General features: G+C 35.7%; 1 protein-coding gene across 16 annotated transcripts in view; it reads left to right on the top strand.

The window, feature by feature from the left end:
- Positions 1-13,618: 13,618 nt before the first annotated feature.
- The window catches only part of LOC140657264 (sodium channel protein type 2 subunit alpha-like), a 68,207-nt gene continuing 66,129 nt past the window's right edge, over positions 13,619-15,696 (top strand). For all 16 annotated transcript variants that reach the window (XM_072874035.1, XM_072874029.1, XM_072874033.1 and 13 more), the window contains exon 1: positions 13,619-13,885. In XM_072874035.1, the coding sequence (XP_072730136.1) occupies positions 13,619-13,885 (267 nt within the window). The remainder of the gene's footprint in view (positions 13,886-15,696) is intronic.

Here is a 15,696-nt window from a genome sequence, read left to right as displayed (position 1 = left end):
TGTTATTCATTACAGCTACCACTCCTGATTAAAAGCTCTGAAGCACATTGCCAATGGCATCTGTCTCTAAGTTTCTATTGGCTGCTCTCCCATAGGACCTTGATATTGGAGGTGGTATCTTACAACCAGTTCATCTGCTTTCATCAAAATTTTCTTTATGGACAACTGGAATCCCTAGTATATTATTGTGATAGTGTTATTGCTTGATTTTTCTTGTCTTCTGACGAGGTAAAGCAGAGGGACTAGGGATAAGAGCAGCTCAGGCAGGGACTGTATTACTTCAAAATATAAATATAGAGTAGGAGCACCATATGCTCTTGAGTAACCATAATGTGTGCATACTATCACTGTAATCCTAAACAGGAGTAAGAAAGTTAAATTCTAGGTCACAAATTCTGGTCTCTCATTTGTTCATTATCCATCCCAAAATGATTCCTTTACATTACAAAAAAAAAAACCAACAACAAACCAAAAGCACCAGCCACCCCCCCAAAAAACTGTCATTTCAAATTGTTGCTAAACTTTAAAGTGGTCACCAATCTTGGTAGGGTCTTCCTACAAAAAATTACTGTTCACTCTACCAACTAAGACAGATAATGGAATGTTTTACAGTAAAAAATGCAACTAAAAAGTTAAAATTTAATTAAAGAGCTTAAGCTTTTATGAGGCGCTTTCACATGTAAAAACCTTAAGGAAAAGGTTATTTATGCTCAGATTAATTATTTGTCTAGTCATTCATTCTTTATTGTTAATAATCTCTTCTTACTGAGCAGTTTTACTTAGGCAAGTGTAATCATAGGGCTACTGTGTGCCCTTTTTCAACCTGGAATTGTTTTTCCTGCTACTTCTCTGGATTCCTGATTTGATCCGTCAACTTGCTGGATGTCATATAAACTTATCAAATGATCACATTTTGAATATGTGTATATGACTGTGTAGTCCATACGCAGTGAGTCTGGCACATCCCAGATACATTGATTGCGTACATGCTGTACTGTTGAGCTACATGCCCAGCAAAGATGATGTGTTTCTCATGTGTTGAAGTTACCACATATGTATAGATCAGCTGAACAGCACATACAGCTGACTCCTGGTACCTACACTGCATCAGGCACATCCTCATATTTCTTTGCAGGATTTCCTGAATGAAAGTATGAGGGACACTAGTAAATCTGAAAGGATATCACACATGCCAATATGGAAAATGGCTTGGAAGAGTATCAGTACTATTGGCTCTGTGATCCCCTTTACTATACCCCAGTATAACCACTTAACAGGAAGATCTTTGGATAGAGATACATAGCAGGAAATTTCCATTTATAGATGATTTATGCTTAAATTAGACATTGCTTATTTAATATTAGGTGCTCCTTTTTGATATGAGAGGGGAGCAATGTTTCTGGTCTTTCAGCATAATTTATTTTAAGAACAATGTGAAGTGAGAAACTTCCTTTTTTATGTGTGTGTGAAATTTGAGGCTAGCACAAATTGTTGCATGCTCTGCTTAACCATAAAATATTATTATGTGTGATTATATGTAGGTTTCTAAGAAGTTACAAGTTTGTATTCAAAATCACTACAGAAATGCAGATGAAGAATTAAAATGAGTGAGGAATAAAAGGAAATTAATTGTTCACAGGAAAAATAGTTCCTTTTATATAAGGCAACATAGCACTGTGTGGCCTGGCTACTGTATTCATTTAGAAAAAAAACTGCCATCATTTCTCATAAATCATGTCCTTTGACTGTCTGGTAGTCCTGGGATAGGAGTAGACATTTCCTGAGCCCATGTAGCCTGAATTTGGGCCCACATGTCCCAAATTCTTGCCTACATTGGTTCGAGTAACCTGAAAAGTCCTCCCTTTGTTATGTGCTATTGTACTATCTTTTAATATTAGGACACACTGAGGAATTCCAAATTTATGTTGGTTAAAAATATACTCTCAGAAAACCAAAGTTCTTGGTCTAATTTTAAATATGTCCAAATAAGAAGTTTTCAGATGTTAAAATGAATGCAACAGCTCTCGCTGTCTTCTCAAAAGCCAGTCACAAGGTACAACTGTGTGACTGTACCAAGACTTTGATACAAGAATATTTGTATCCCTTTTTATTCATATTTGAAATATATGTGTGGCGATCTTGGAAACCTGAAGGTGAATTTGCCTCTGTCCCACCTAAAACCACAGGATTTTTTTTTTCTCAGATGTAGTAACGTGATACCAACTTGATTTCCTTGAGCACTGAGATTTCTCTACAGTTACTAGTGTTAAGAGCATTTACTTTTGAATGGATATGTAACTGTGTAGTGGTTAAATAATAACGATCAAGCTGGTAGACTACAAAATTAGGACAAAGTCATAGGAATGAAGAAGCCCTATACATTTCATAAAAGTTAACCTAACTTCACAGTCAGAGAGAGATTTTTAACCACAGATAAATTGTTCTTATTTGAACAGAAATTTGAGTGTGTTCTCCATTGAAAATCACTCTTTAGATGAAAAGAATTCCCTAAATCTAAACTGTGTCCAAAAATTCAATTTTCCTGTTATAACATTTATGTTACACAGAGAGAGACAGAGCACTTTTAAATTATGAGTGAAGGCATATGCCTAACTTGCACTCTGGCATCCTATCAAGGAGCAAAGCAAATTCCACTCATCACAAACAGCTTTGAATCTTTTTTAAAAATTCTGTTTCACTTTAACTTAAAGTCCAATCATCTGTAAAACTTGTGTACAACAGATAAAAGCAAAAGTGCTAGAGTTTACAGTAAGAAAGACAATCTATTTATAATGTTATTTTAGGTCTAAGTGAAATAAACTTGATGACAGAAATAAGTAGTTAATCTCGAAAGGGCCCAAGAGTCCAAGGTCAGACTGAACTGAAAGAATAGAGAGGGCAACCCTAATGTTTACTTTCATTCAGATGAAATGTCTGAAGAAAAGCCTGTCACTAATATCTAAGGCCAAAATGTTCATATGAAAAAGTCTGACCTGAGACTGAAGTTCAGACCGAAAGCAATATAAAAAAAATTCAACCTGTGTTAGGAAGGAATTTCTTCCTACTGAGTAAAGCTGTAACTGAGTATTAAAGGAGTCTTCCTGAAAGGTTTTTACTAACACCAGTTTAAGTTACTTGCCATGTATTTCCTACATATCAAGTTGCTTTAGTTTGTGTTATAACAGGAAGAATACTAGAATTCTAGTATCTGCTATAATACTAGCTATAATACTGTAGTGTATATTACTTAAAGCTAAAGGCCTCTAATTAGTACAGTATTTAGTTAATATACTTAAATTTCAACATTACAAGAGACACCTTTTTAAAGAGGTGGTAGAACTTGTACCTCAGAGGCTGTGCTCCTTTGGCTTTATTACACACACATGTAGCGACTAGAACAAAATCTTACTTCCATAATCTATTCGGAAAATGTTTCAAACTTAGGGCTTGGTTAAGTTTTATTAGGCACTTCCATGATGCCTGAATGAACACCTTGAAAAAATTCATGTACATTTTTGTTAGGCTGTGTTAAACCACAGGTATAAAGCACTCTATTTTCATGTTGACTTTCTGTGCATTTTCCTCCTTGTGTAGTAACGATCACATGCCGCCGAGAATTGTGTGTAAGCCTCTCAGCCAGAAGTTCCAATTTTTTCCCTTTCAGTTTCCTAGACAACTGTCAAAGTCTAAATACAATCCATTAATCTTGTGCTATACAAAGTTTATTCTTTCATATTTTGTATTGATTAGTTTCTGGGGCTTAGTAAGACTAGGAAAGTAAGTGTTCCAGCTGCATGGTTCTTAATGATTCAGTTAATTTTATAAGTTTAGTTTGTTATTTCTTTTTAGGTTCATAAGCAGTATTTTGTGTTGCAAATGCATTTTCATAAGTTTCCAGAGAAAAAATTAGAAAAGAGTATTACTTTACAAACAGAGCTTTCTATTTTTTTTTACAAAGCAAAATTGATACTGGGATGTATTTAGATATTGCTAACTGATACTTTATTGTGACTTCTTTAACACCTCCACAGTGGATACTGGTGTACGTTCTAGTGTTTCACTTGTGAGCACATGTAAATTTCAGGTACAAAATGGATTAGGAATTAGTTGAATCTAGAATATGGGGAACATGCAACAAGTAATTCTGAATCTGGACAAGTATTGTGGATAATGTTGTTTGTTGCTAATCTAAAATTGGGTTAAGATTTTTATAATCACTTAACACTTCAAATATCCCTATAGTTGCCCAAGATTTCCATTCATTGTCTGGCATTTTTCTCTAACATGAGATTTCACTTAGTTGAAGCTACCACTGGTGTATCGTCCTATAATGGTCTTTATAAGAGTGTCTAATTTTGCATAGCCCCATTTCTTTTCTAAATCACATTTCAGATGGAATCAACGCATTTTGCCATGGGACAATGTGACAATAATATGCAACTGTCTTTTCCAGCTCATCATTACATTGAAAGGGAGTTCAAGTGCATGAGGATATAGTTTGAAACTTTAAAGCAATATCATGTCTCAGAATCTGAAGGATATTCCAACCAGTCTTAAAATAAATGCTGATGCCATATAGGCAGAAGAGTTCAGGAAAGAGTCCCACAGGGAAGAATATATATAGTTTGTCCATCAGGAATCACCTCTGACTAGGCCTGAGATTTTACCTATGATTCACTCTTGGAAGCTGAACCAGGATAATCTGGTAAATAAACCCCAAATAACAACGATTTTGGTCAACACGATATCAGCTAAAATAATTCTCTATCGTCACCTTCAGCTACAGTAAAACTGTATAATCTTGACCTGCCTATGAAGATTTCTAGTCTTGGGGTGAGAACCAAAGACACTAGATTAAAAAAAAAAGAGTAAAACATTTTTTTCAATGTATTGCAAATATCTGCATTATACAGAAGAGAGATGCTTAAAACTATATGAGATGAGTTATTAATTGAAATTCTGTAATGAAATTACTCTGACATGGCCTAGACGTATTATAAATTCAGGACAAAGGTCTCACAATTCTGCCAACCTCCTTCCTTCAATTTTTGCTGTGACTACCGTTGATACTACTATACTACCATGATGTATAGCATTAGTAGATACAAAGCTGCATCCCTTAACTGTTGGAGATGCAGCCAGTACAAGCATACGTAGGATATAATAAATAGGGAGATGGAGACTAGGTGATAGGGTTACATGTGAAAAAAGTTTCTCTGTGACCACCTTGTGCCCTAATTCAAAATACAGATTTATTGAAATTACCTGCACTGCTAGTGTTATTAACAATTTTCACATTAAGGATTAATTCCTCAACACACATTAAAGATGATTTCCTGAATATTTTGCAAACTGGCAAATATTTTAACAACTGGGTAGAAGTTACACCCCCTCTTTTGGAAATAAATGTCATATGAATGCTTAGTATTAGCGATTAGTCTTTTATTAGGAAGCTATAGTATCCCTTTCATATTATTTTAAAGCCTGCAAGCAACAGCACTTACTTAGACATTTTGCTTATTTGCACTGTATCTGACCATGAGATCAGATTTCAGCCACAATGCCACTTCAGAGGCAGAATCCAGATGCACCCAATAGGCAAAGGGATGGGGAAATCCCCTATGTACCCCCAGGGAAAGCTGCATTCAGTGGAAAATATGCATTGGTGAATAAGTATCATTGGTGGCAGTATGAGAGTCATGATCCCCTGAGGGTAGTACTGGAGACACAGTTTTCAGATGTCTTCAGTGGAGCCTCTCCATTAGTGACTCACCACAGTAAGACATGCTGAATCAGTCCCTTACTCAAAATGACCAGGACATTGAAAGAGTTTGCTGTTAGCAATCGTCAGAATGACTTTATGTTACATTATTAAACAAATAGAAGCTCTAATTGTGGCATCACTTATTGTATCTTTGTGAAAATGTAATTCTAGAGTAATAGTAACCAGTACTGAGTAAATTCTAGGTTAGTATTTTAGATATATTTTCTGTAGGATTACTTGGAGGTCTTCTATCTATATAAATAAGAGAAGCAGTGGCCTAGTAGAAAGCTTTCACTTTCTGATTTCCCACCTTCTGTGCTCTCTCTGACCTGATCTGTGTCTACACAGATTTTCTTTATTTTATCTACAGAGTTTCTACAGTGGCTGCTCATTCTCACTACGTTTGGAGAAAAGTATTATTAAGGGCTGCTTTGGCAGGACCAGAGACCTAAAAGAGAGGGATGTCTTCTTTTGCTTTTCTTCTCGAGGAATAAAAACAAAATAACAACAACATTAAAAAAGTACAAAAAGAGCCAGAAATATATCTAGTTCAAATGAAAATAAATGTCTCAAAGACATCTCATCTCAATCTCAATGGCTGAAGACTACAGTTTGCAAGCTGTAACTAGACTATTTAAATTTAATGAACTAGATACTCAGATTATTAAAGCTTTAAAGACTGAGGAAGCCATAGCCAACCTTTGGTCAGCTCTTGTAATGATGCAATCTTTAAATTGAAGAACCTGGATAAGAAATTATCTTTTTCTGCTCTTATGTTGCTTGAGATGGAAGAGAAGTTTTGTCACACAAAGAAAAACACTTATACCAACATTCTCTAAGATAAATAACATGCAGAAGTATCCATATTTTCATGCAAATATAGACAGAAGTAACTTCTCTTCCTGGTTAAAGACAATAAATCCAGTGGGGAGTAATGATACTGTGCAGTTCCCTAAGTGACAGATGAGAACACTCCTGTTAGCCTGGGCACAGTTATCCTGTGTCTACTAAAGACTGCACTAGTCATGCAGTAATCTCAACAAAACCCATTTTTCTCTTTTAGTTAAAGCATGCAGGTAGAAGAATAAATGGAATTTTTGAAACTCATATCACTTAAAAGATATTCTTAAGCATACTTTTGGTCTGTGTTAGGTTTTGTGGACTAACCCATGTTCCGTCCTGCTTTTCCTTCGTCTCTTTGCTCTTAGGTTGGAAAAATGTGTCTATGTGAATATGTACTTAGCTTTGTCTACCACAATTAATTTTGAGAAGTTTTGGACACAGGAACAAAGAATGAGAGAGTCTTGAAGAAACTTCAGTCTTGAAGAAGCTTCAGCTCCCAAGGAGGAACTTTTCTTACCAATTCCATTTTCTGCTAGAAATGCAGCCTTTTTGTTTTCATGATAGCAAAAGATCCAATGGCTAAATTCTGAGATTTGGCATTTCTCAGAAAAATAAAGGTAAGACTATCTTTTCTTCTCAGCCAGAAATAATGTTTCACTTCATAAGATGGCCATTTGATATAGTGCTATATATCTTCGCTAAAATACCAGTGGGAAAATGAAACTAACATCTTTAATGAGGTCTACCTGTAGAAATGTGTGTTACATGTATTGTGGCTATTTTCCATTAGAATGTAAGGATCTTTAACATTGGAAGTTATTTGCAAAATATTAATTAAGTACTGTATTCCAACTAGGTTGATGGGCTAAGAAAGAGACCCTTCGTCTTCCTCTTAAATTGCATAGGGTTTTCATTTGGCCTTCTTCAGGTTTCTCCAATATTTCAAGCATGCACACCTGATCTCTTTTCACACCTTCTCAGAGGCAACTTATGGTGTTAAAGAAAATATAAGGCAGGCCTGCATTTAAAGAATTCCTAGAGGTTTTTGTCAATTTTTATGAATAAATAGGTCAAACGATCTATATGGGGGGTTCTGCAACTTGCAGGTACATATCTGAGGAATCCAGGTTCATTTCCTTACATAACCTACCTATTTTTGATTACTCCAGTTTACTAGGTACAGCATACGTTAGCCTTGATGTAAGAGCCACCATTTCCACTCCTAGGTAGGAGGAGAGAAGAAATAGGAACAAATTAATTCAAAAGCAAATGTTGCAGTGAGGTAGAGAGGGAAGAAAAGAGATGAGCGTGGAACGGCAGTGGGCACAAACAGGCAAATAAGCAGGGGGAAAGACTATCCATAGCAAAGTCTTGGTGAGAGAGAGCAGTGTCCAAAGATATCCCAAGAAGCAGCTTCTGGATCTTTCAGACAGGTCTGAGATTGCTTTCCAGTCTCTAATCTAATCTGAGTGTTTTCCCACCTGCCTAGTCTTTCACTAGTCAGATTGAACCTCAGGCATTATATTCTGCCCAGATTTCCAAACTCTTACAGTACTTTCTTTTGTTGAGGTTGGGGTTCTTAAGATTTAGTTAATGTGCTTTCACACCTTATTGCAAGTCATTACTGAGGACATTAAATAAAATTGCATGTAACATCCCTGAAGCACCATATTAATATTAATTCATTAATATTTCCTGTATTTACTGTTCTTTGGTCAGGTTTCAGCCAATGTGAACTACCAATTCATGTTCAGCCACTTATCACTACCCCATTCTAAATCTTTTTAAAGTAAGGTTTTATTAAGGAAATATTATTTCTGTTACATACCCTTATTAGTTGATTTCATATTCTTATAACAAGTAAGTATTTTTGTATTCTGTGATTTATTAATTTTATTAATAAATACCTGGTGGTGATTTCATTATTTTTATTTTGAATAGTTACGTAACACTAATGCCTACAGGCTACTGAGGCTGACTGTACAAATCCAGACAAAAATTATAGTCATTGCTACAGATAAATTATAGTCAAAGGAAAATGACACAATAGATGAATGATAAATGTTGGAAGAAATGGAAAAAAGGAAAACAAATCCTACATATTAGTCAGTTAGGACCTGTAAACACAAATTATTGTATCTTAAATTAGTAGATTACAGTTTAAAGAAGAGGCAGGTTCTGAGCAGGTGCTAAATGCTGGAGGCTGTTTTCAGCTTTGAGGAAGTCACTCCTTTCCTTGAAAATACCTACTTTTGTGGAACCAATATTCATGGATTCCTTGGTTTAGGACCCATGGATAGTTTTGACTGGATATCTCTTTAGATATCTTGAGTAAATCTGCATTACATTGTATTTACCACTTTGAATTACAGCAGTGACCTTTTGGGGCTCTTTTTATCTTTTTGGAGTTCTGTTTCTTATTAAAATATTTTTAAAGCAGTAAAAAATAGTGTAAAGATGCCAGGAAAAACAAGGTAAGTGTCAGTTATGAAAAGATAATAATCTATAACTGTAAAAAAATACTTCAAAGCATTTCAGCAGATAAAAGGATAGGTTTTTCTGTGTGCACAAATGCCATGAGAAATTTCAATAAAAATATTTCATTTTAGATCGTCTTCACAACAAACTAATATTTATCCATCCTTTTATTTTTAGGATAAATTGAATGCAGCATTACCCAATTTGGAATTTGATCAGAGCATAGTAACTTAAACATAACTTATCTTCACTTCCAGAAGAATAATACCTGAATTTTTCAAAACAACTTCCCAAATACTAAGACAGGGAGTTAAGATGACTCACTTCTTTAGACTCTTCCTGCATACACTCCCTCTGTACACCTTTCCTCCTCAGGACAGTGGTAGTGTGAGTTGAGGTAATTTTCTGATGACATCAGCACACAACAGCTACGCTTTTTACTTCGAAAGCTACAGAAAATAATCTTTAGCTGATGCTGAAGTGGTGCCACTAGCCTTGTTGTTTCCATCTCTCCTACCATGGGACCCCCACCTTTTTGATTTGGACAAGTATCTTTACTGGCCTAATGTGAGACAGCTAGTCTTATTAACACTAGGAACTGAGAGCAGTTTTTAATCCAGATTTTAGCATCTGAGAGGCTATTGCTGTGCTTGGCACAGAGGAAGATATTATTCCCAAATTACAGCCTCTCAAATAAAAGATTAGCATAAGAAAATTATGATATTTGGTCATTTTACAGCTTCCATTTGCTAGCCTCTCCCTTATTCCAACTCTAATCAAATACATGCTTGTGTGCCAGTGTTTCAGTTTTAATGGTATGAAAATCTTGGTAGTCAGCTTTTTCAAGGTTTTAGCAGGAAAATAATTCGGATGCCAGCCAAAAAACCAGCCCATAAGAAACACTGCAAGGTTTGTTATTTCTCCACCTTGAAAATTTTGAAGGGTATATGTGGATTGTTTAATGCAGAATGCAAATAATCTGTTAGATAACTTGATGATTTTAATAAATAATCATAGCATCCGCCTGGTTCTTACACTTACAGTTTCACTTTTACCATTTGCCTGATTTAAGATATCATAAAAATAGATACTTCAGGCCACTTCTTCTGGCTTTTTCAGAGACACACAAAAATTAATTTGACATCGTTAGCACAGATATTTCATTTACTTTCTGAGTCATCTTCTGTGTAAATGATGAGAATATAATTATATTGAAAAATAAAATTTAACAAGTTATCCATAGACATAATATAATTAACTGAAATATGGATAAAATTAAGAACATATGGATAGTGTTTATTGTTCAATCTTATTATTTAAAGGAAGGGACTGAAGAAAAACTGGATAAGGATTTATGGAACACAATGCTTAAATACAACTAAATGGATTTATTTAGCAAAAGCATGTCTTTAATGAACTGGAGCTTATTTTTTCTCATGAAATCAATTGAATTGTAGAACATTATGCATATGATATCTAGGCCCAATTTGTATTTCGAATACTTGAAATTCTTTTTGCAGAGCGGTATCAGGTACTGAGGGGCCTGGACCACTCAGATCTTACATGTATTTTTGAGACTATTCCTTTAAAGATAGTTTTTTAATGAAAGGTGTTCTGAAATTATTAGATAGACAGAATTCTTTGTTTGTCTGAATTCTGCCCAGTATCATTCATGTCCTGGCAGTTTAGTCACAGGATAACAAGCAATTTTCAAACCAGTGAAGGAAGAAGAGGGAAGCTATCACTAAAACCCAAGTGGTTCATAGTTCAGGGTTGCTAAGAGCTTGTTCAGGGCTCAGTGCAGGGAACAGAATTACTTTTGTTTCATAGTTCTGTTAAACTACTGCATGTATAGCAACAGTAATCAAACACATATTTGTGTGTTGTTCTATTAAGCTCTGTAATCTGAATGAAAACACTTGGGGTATATTTAGGATAGGAAAAAACTTCTTGTGTAATAGCAGCAGCCAGGAAAGATATAACTGCACTAGACAGTAGCAGTGGCAGGACTCATGTGATGTTTCCAACTTGTCAAGAAAACTTTTCTAAAGCATGTTTTATGACTGTCTGAGAAATACAGTGAAACCCCAAGTCTGCTAATATTACTTTTCCCAGTCATTCATCGGCCCCTTTGTGGACTTCTAGCAAAACAAACACATCTATTTCTACTGAGGACAATCTGTTTTGTTATAGCATTCATAACCATAACTGTTAACGGATGAAAAGCAGCCTAACCAAATGCACTGAACTAGAAGGAGAAGATGGACCCACTGATGACTCTAGGAGGGTGTACCTTTTAAGACTGGTTTAACAGAAAAGGCACCTAGGTCAACAACTTGAATCACAGACCTGTAAAATGTGTAATAAAGGAATCAGTTATTCAGAAAGACCAAAGGAAAACCTCAAATATCATCTTAGTTTATTAATCCTGGATGGGCAAAAGCAATAATCAAAGAAGTGTGGACTGTATGCAAACAATGTGTGTGCTTTTAATTCTCAAATAAAGGACAATTTTGAGTTTAGGATCCTTATAATTGGGAGTTACATTAATAAACAACAAATATCAGCAAAGGCTTCCATCTTGTCCAAACTAAAAATTAGTAGCAGAAGTTTCAGTATAGCAACATGCGATAAGGTTGCCTGCTGGAGACTCTGGCTGGCTTAACAATTTATTTTTCAATTTATACTGCATCAGTACCCCAAGCCCCTCCATGATCTCTATGATTCTACACATTACATTAACTCATGGTTCTCCAGGCTCTTCTTTGAGAAAAGATTTCTCCATGTCTACATTACAGTGTATTTTATTTATGAATTTATGGTCAGGTACCTCAGTTCTGGTCTTGTGTTACTTAGATGCTTGGTGCTATAATCTACCGACTAAATTATTTCAGTAATCTCAGTGCTGATTGTACACACTGATGCTATGTTGTGAACTCACTCAGAGACAAAGACTTGAGGTGGCACAGGAGCAGGTTTACCCGCCATGTCATTGGACTGGTAATACAGATTTAGGAATATGCAGCCTCATTTATTTCCTCCAGTTTTCTATTGTATATTCTTCAAGCACTTTTTAACATCCCCCTCTACCTTTGTACAGGATTTGACTTTTTGGGGGTCATTTGAAAAGGAATCAATTATTTCATAAGATCATTACTGTGGCACTTTGTGTGTGTGTGCGATTTCTACAAACTACTCCAAACAGACAAGAAGCTTTAGGAGGAAGACTATTGGATGAATGCAAATGAATACAATATTATGTCTCGAATGTTGACGTGGTAACTCCAGAATACAGGTGTTGCACATTCATGAGCTAACATAGGGAAGGCTACATGTCTTCATGTACAGAAAACACAATTAGAACTCATTTCAGGCACTGAAACTCACTCCTAAAAATTGGTTTACATAATTAAAATTATTATTCCACTATGCCACAAACTTTTGCAAAGTAGACATCAAATAAAGCTATCATTTCTTACTTGGTGGCACTGCTCCTTAACCAGATCTGCCTTCCTTCTGCCATTCCCTCCCTCCAGGCGTTCAAACTTCTCCACTGTGCTGTACAGTGCATCAGTTTAAGCAACTGGTCCTGCTGCAGAAGAACTTGGAAGAAAGAACAGAACATTACTTTCAGCCAATGCACTGCAGCTCTTCATAAAGAGACATGTTGTACAGTGGAGAGAGCAGGAAAAAGCAGCAGGGACTACATCAGCCAGCACTGACACCAAAGACATTCATAGAGAACCAGAGTCTTAAATTTCAAACTAGTTTTAGTCTGAAATAATATTATGACACTTGCCTTGCAAAAAATCAGGGGCAGCATTCTTTTCCCACATGGTCTTGATCGTACATCCTGTTTCCTTTTACTTAAAAGGCTTGTGGTTTTGATTCACAGCTCACAGTCAATAAATGCAACCTAACCTGCTTTGGTATCTAACATTAACCTTCAGCACAGTAAACTGTCAGCAAGAAAGAATTATGCTTGTTCCTCCCATAATTCAGTTGCTGTCATTTAAACAGCATTAATTGTACAAAACCTTCTTTTTCATTTAATGAAAGTATTTACTTTTATAAAGTTGGATTACTGATACTTGAAAAAATACAGGAAGATAAAATGTATTAACTAGGTTTACAATTTTCAAGAGTACTTCATAGAATATGCATTTATACTTGCTGTTAAAAAAAGATATACTGTTAAAAAACTTGTATCAGTATTTTGCTCTAACTGGCAGAATCTAAGAACATAGGCAAAGCAGTGTTTGTGGGCAGAAGTAGTGTCTTTTTCTAGACCAGCAGGAAAAAGCTGAAAAATAATTTATAAAATATCTAAATAAATTCTGAGCAGTTGCTTTTAACTTTTATTCAGCTTTGAAATATGCTGCTTCTATTTCAGTCCTGGAAAGCGTTTCTGAGCAAATGTTGGGGTTTTTTTTTTCTGTTGGTAGTATCTAGGTTTCCTAAATTATCTAATTTTCTTTTATAGGTCATTCTTATGCAAGAGGCTAAAAGTAATTAAATTTGCAGGATGAAAACATGGCACAGGCACTGCTGGTACCACCAGGACCTGAAAGCTTCCGCTATTTTACTAGAGATTCTCTCGCAGCTATTGAAAAGCGTTCTGCAGAAGAAAAAGCTAAAAAGCCCAAGCAAGAACATACCGATGATGATGATGAAAATGGTCCAAAACCAAACAGTGACTTGGAGGCAGGAAAGACACTGCCGTTTATTTACGGTGACATACCTCCAGGAATGGTATCTGAACCTTTGGAAGACCTGGACCCATATTATATCAATAAAAAAGTGAGTGAATAATCTTTTGCACAAAATAGAATATTATGTTCTACATTAGAAAAGTTTAATCACAAAATATGATGGTTAGAGCCATCAAGCCACTAAATATACAGAAACATCCTTTCATCTAACAAAACTGATTTATGCGCTTCTATGTTGTGAATCCTTCAACTTCCATTGAGTTACTTGTTATTTACCTCAGTGTAAGGAAGATATAGCTTCCTTGAGCTTGCCTGAACTTGAGAACATGACTAAGTTTTCCTGATTTCAATGCAGCAGTAAGACTGGATATGGCAAACGAGGTGTTCCAAGCATGATTTTGCAGTGGAGATGGTTGTAGATATGCAGGTAGCATCCACCCAAGTTAGTGAGATAAAGGACTGTAACTGTATTCTTTGCTTCTGTTATAGCTATATAACATATGTAAACATATATCTATATATGTATGTATAAAATATCTCTCTATATATATGTAGCATAGAGACTCTGTGTAAATCTTGGGTCATACAAAACTTGGGTCAAACAAACAATGAAAACTGTTGCTTGAGGTGCTTGGGATTGCTATGCTAGTTCTCTGCTGCACAGCTGTCAATTAGAAGTCTGTGGCAGACACCACAGAAAAGCTAGGTCTTGAGGAAGGAATTGAAAAAAGACAGTTTTGTTGTTCTGAAGACTAATTGAGTTTTCATGCAGAAAGAGCAGAGCGAAGAGTTATGTGTTGTGAGAGAAAAGTAATGTGACTGAGTTATATGTGTAAGGCTATAACATAACTGGACTATTAATAGCGTAGTTGTGCTCCATGAAGAATTTAAACCCCTAAAAGAGGTGTACTTCCCCTTCTGATTTGCAGTCATATGAAATCCTCACTTTCACATGATCTGCAAGCCAGGGACTTGGAGATAGAAAAGCTAGTTCAAACAGATCCATTCAAGTAAAAAGTTTGCCCCTTGACCTTTTTAAAAGTCAGGATCTGCAATAGAGTATATGGGTTTTGGTCTTGTAGCAATGATACATACAAGCTGGGAACAGACTACCATTATATGATTTAAGAGAAAGACAAGGAACAAACAAGTATATCTCCGTAGCTGGGATTAGTTGTAGACTGTGTTAAAAGATCCTGTGTTTCATCCAGGATCTGAAATAGTCCAGCCTGGGAATAGTTAAAAACAGTTTATGTCCTGCACAGATTAGTAAAAGGTACAGCTGACAGTAAGAGCAGGTTTTCCTCTGTACTCTATCTGCTTATTTCTGCATGCTCCTTTAGCAGCATCAAGATGTTCTCCCAGTTCCTGATAGACCTGCAAAGTGTTGTGGGTAAGGAGAGTGAAGGAAGAAGCAGCTGTGGATAAGAACCATAAATTCAGAAATCCAGAAGGTGTTTTATGGACAAGTGCTTGGGATTATCTTTCCTCGTCTCTCTGAAACAGAGAAGGAAATGGACACAGTTGCTCTGATGACAGCTTGAGGCATTCCGGGCTGCCATCCAGATAAGAAACTTGATGTTGAGCAACTATAAAAAAATGAAGACATAAAATACTTTAAACTACGAAGAAAGTTGTTTTGTTTGTTAGGAAAAAATCATGCCACTAGTGCTTTCAATTTTGTGGCTAAATTTGTGGTTGCCTTTTGTTCACAAAACTGTTTTAAAAATTATGGCTTCGGTAATAGGAACGGAAAATAAAGCAGAATCCATATGTAACTGCGTAACCTAACAGTTGCCAAAGTTAAATAAACAGTGCTGTAGATAATAGAAATATTAACATTATTAAGGAAATTTAAAGAAATGAAAGCTCAGAGAGGGAGCATTGCCAAGGGTTGTT

This window comes from Ciconia boyciana, chromosome 10, assembly GCF_034638445.1.
Source record: "Ciconia boyciana chromosome 10, ASM3463844v1, whole genome shotgun sequence".
Classification (NCBI taxonomy): Eukaryota; Metazoa; Chordata; class Aves; order Ciconiiformes; family Ciconiidae; genus Ciconia; species Ciconia boyciana.
The sequence above is the reverse complement of the archived record's forward strand: the minus strand, read 5'-3'. Positions and strand labels throughout refer to the sequence as shown.